Below are 3,430 nucleotides of genomic sequence, written 5' to 3'. Positions count from 1 at the left end.
CTTGCTGCAGTGGAAGTGCTGTATGCTGGGTGATAATGGGGAAAGGCGGGGTTGCAGACCTGCCTAAGACATGCAGATGAGCATACAGTTATATTTGCATATTTGCTTTCCTGTGGAGGGTTTTTGTCACTTTTTTTACTCACCATAACTTAACTCAGTATTATGCTTTAGCCTATCCCATAGCCTCTCTTGCATTCCCAGTAAAATCAACCCCACACTGATGAGACCCATCAAGGTCGAAACAGCTGTCTGTGGGTGGTTTTCTGGGTATGCACCTTAACCCTGGCTGTGCTCAAAGCTGTGACCATGCAGCAAGCTTAAGCCTATAGGGAACCATGTTAAAAATGGTTATTGAGGCAAAAAGTGACACTGTGTGCCCATTTGCATGTCATTTCCCAGAATCCCTTGCTGCAGTGGAAGTGCTGTATGCTGGGTGATAATGGGGAAAGGCGGGGTTGCAGACCTGCCTAAGACATGCAAATGAGCATACAGTTATATTTGCATATATATATATATATATATATATATATATATATATATATATATATATGCAAATATAACTGTATGCTCATATATATATATATATATATATATATATATATATATAATACAGTGGAGGTTTGTTGTTGACTTTTTCACCCACCATAACTTAAAACGTGTATGTATGTATGTATGTATGTGTGTGTGTATATATGTGTGTGTGTGTGTGTGTGTGTGTGTGTGTGTGTGTGTGTGTGTGTGTGTGTGTGTGTGTGTGTGTGTGTGTGTGTGTGTGTGTGTGTGTGTGTGTGTGTGTGTGTGTGTGTGTGTGTGTGTGTGTGTGTGTGTGTGTGTGTGTGTGTGTGTGTGTGTGTGTGTGTGTGTGTGTGTGTATATATGTGTATATATATAAATATATTTTTATATATATTTATATATATATATACTACATATACATATACATATATATATATATATATATACATATACACTGCACACTCTCACTGCACACTCTCACAGCACACAGCACACACTCTCACTGCACACACTGTTCACTGCACTCACTGCACACACTGCATACACACTCTCACTGCACACACTGCATACACACTCACTGCACACACTCCACACTGCACACACTGCTCACTGCACACACACTGCTCACTGCACACACCGCTCACAGCACACTGCACACACTCCCAGCACTCACTGCACACACTCCCAGCACATACTCTACACTGCACACACTGCACACACTCTACACTGCACACACTCTACACTGCACACACTGCACACACTGCACACACTCTACACTGCACGCACACACTCTACACTGTACGCACACACTCCCAGTGCACGCACACACTCCCACTGCACGCACACACTCCCACTGCACGCACCCACTGCACGCACACACTCCCACTGCACGCACACACTCCCACTGCACGCACACACTCCCACTGCACGCACACACTCCCACTGCACGCACACACTCCCACTGCATGCACACACTCCCACTGCACGCACTCCCACTGCACACACTCTCACTGCACACACTGCTCACTGCACACACTGCTCACTGCACACTCTCACTGCACACTGCTCACAGCACACTCTCACAGCACACAGCTCTCACAGCACTCAGCTCTCACAATACACTCACATGTCAGCAGCCAACCCCTCCCCTCACATGTCAGCAGCCCACCCCCCCTCACATGTCAGCAGAATCACATGTCAGCAGCCCACCCCCCCTCACATGTCAGCAGAATCACATGTCAGCAGCCCACCCCCCCTCACATGTCAGCAGCCCACCCCCCCTTCACATGTCAGCAGCCCACCCCCCCTCACATGTCAGCAGCCCACCCCCACTCACATGTCAGTAGCCCACCCCCCTCACATGTCAGCAGCCCACCCCCCCTCACATGTCAGCAGCCCACCCCCCATCAGCCCGTTTTTCACCCCCCCCCACCAGCCCGTTTTTCTCACACACACACACACACACACACACACACATACACACACACACACACACACACACACACACACACCCTACCTTAGATCAGCTCAGCACATCCTCTCTCCCCGGTACTAAGCCTAAGCCCCGCCCCCGGCATGCTCTGACCTCTCCGGAAGAAAAAAAAAACACACGGCTGCCGGGGGCTGGGAGGGAGAGGGAGGAGGCTGGGAGGGAGAGGGAGAGGGAGGGGGCTGAGAGGGAGGGGGCTGGGAGGGAGGAGGGATGAATCGCCGCCGTTTTTTTAAACTTTTTTTTTTTTAATTTATTTAATTAATTGGCGCCCGGCCAGAGTCATTGCGGGCCCCACAGAGAGGCCAGACGGGCCCGTATGCTGTGCAGGCCTCTTCCTCCTTCCCTCCTCACTCCCTCCCTCCCAATCAGGCGCGCGGCGGCCATTTTTTTTTTAAAATTAGAGCGACCCCGTTACTAACGCGGTGGTCTCGGGGTGGACCCCGAGGACCGCGCTATAACGGGGTTTACCTGTATATATATATATATATATATATATACATATATATATATATAATCTCACACACACACACACTCACTTATAATGCACCTGGCATGACATGCATTCATTTTTATCACCTTTTTTTTTTGTGCAGGGCTTGATCTTGATGCATCAAATTTTCCCAATCAGATGAGTTTCTCCGATTGGCCTAATCTGAAGAAAATCTTCACAGAATCATTCCTAGAGAAAACGCAGGAAGAGTGGTGCCAGGTTTTTGATGGCACAGATGCGTGTGTGACCCCTCTTGTCTCATTTGATGATGTTGCAATGCACCAGCACAATAAAGAACGGGGATCCTTTATCATCAATGATCAAGAGGAAGTAAGCCCACGGCCTGCTCCTATTCTCTGCAGAACACCTGCAGCTCCCTGTACCCGCAGGGATCCTTTCGTAGGAGAACACACAGATGAAATACTCACAGAATATGGGTTCAGTAAAACCGATATTTCTGATCTTCAGTCTGCTGGTGTTATTGAATGCAACAAACCAAAATCTAATTTGTAATTCACAATACAGATGTAATTAAAAAAATTATTGAATTCAATTTTTCATTAAAACATAAATTAATTTACCTATCTGCATCGGCTTTAACTGTTGTTTTATTTTTAATTCTGTATAGAATTTGTATAACTCCTTGTCAAATTATTGTCAGCAAGAGAATACGTCAGTACAGTATCTATGCAATCGCAATTGAAATCGTGTGTATGTATATTTATTTTATTTATTTATAAAATATTTTACCAGGAAGTAATACATTGAGAGTTACCTCTCGTTTTCAAGTATGTCCTGGGCACAGACTAAAACAAAATAATACATGGTTACAAATACAGTTACATAAATGAACAAGGTATACATTATATACAAGACATTGCGTGCACAGTTAAAGAAAATATATATTATGAGCGTATGAAACAGTTACAGAC

At 45.6% G+C, this 3,430-nt stretch overlaps 1 protein-coding gene across 1 annotated transcript in view; it reads left to right on the top strand.

The window, feature by feature from the left end:
• Positions 1–3,086, top strand: part of AMACR (alpha-methylacyl-CoA racemase) — a 68,196-nt gene extending 65,110 nt beyond the window's left edge. The window contains exon 7 of the mRNA XM_075587793.1: positions 2,602–3,086. Coding sequence (XP_075443908.1) covers positions 2,602–3,011 — 410 coding nt within the window. The 3' untranslated portion in view covers positions 3,012–3,086. The remainder of the gene's footprint in view (positions 1–2,601) is intronic.
• Positions 3,087–3,430: the final 344 nt, after the last annotated feature.

The sequence above is a fragment of the Ascaphus truei genome, chromosome 1, assembly GCF_040206685.1.
Source record: "Ascaphus truei isolate aAscTru1 chromosome 1, aAscTru1.hap1, whole genome shotgun sequence".
Lineage (NCBI taxonomy): Eukaryota > Metazoa > Chordata > Amphibia > Anura > Ascaphidae > Ascaphus > Ascaphus truei.
Note: the sequence above shows the minus strand (reverse complement) of the source record. Positions and strands in the feature narration are given on the sequence as shown.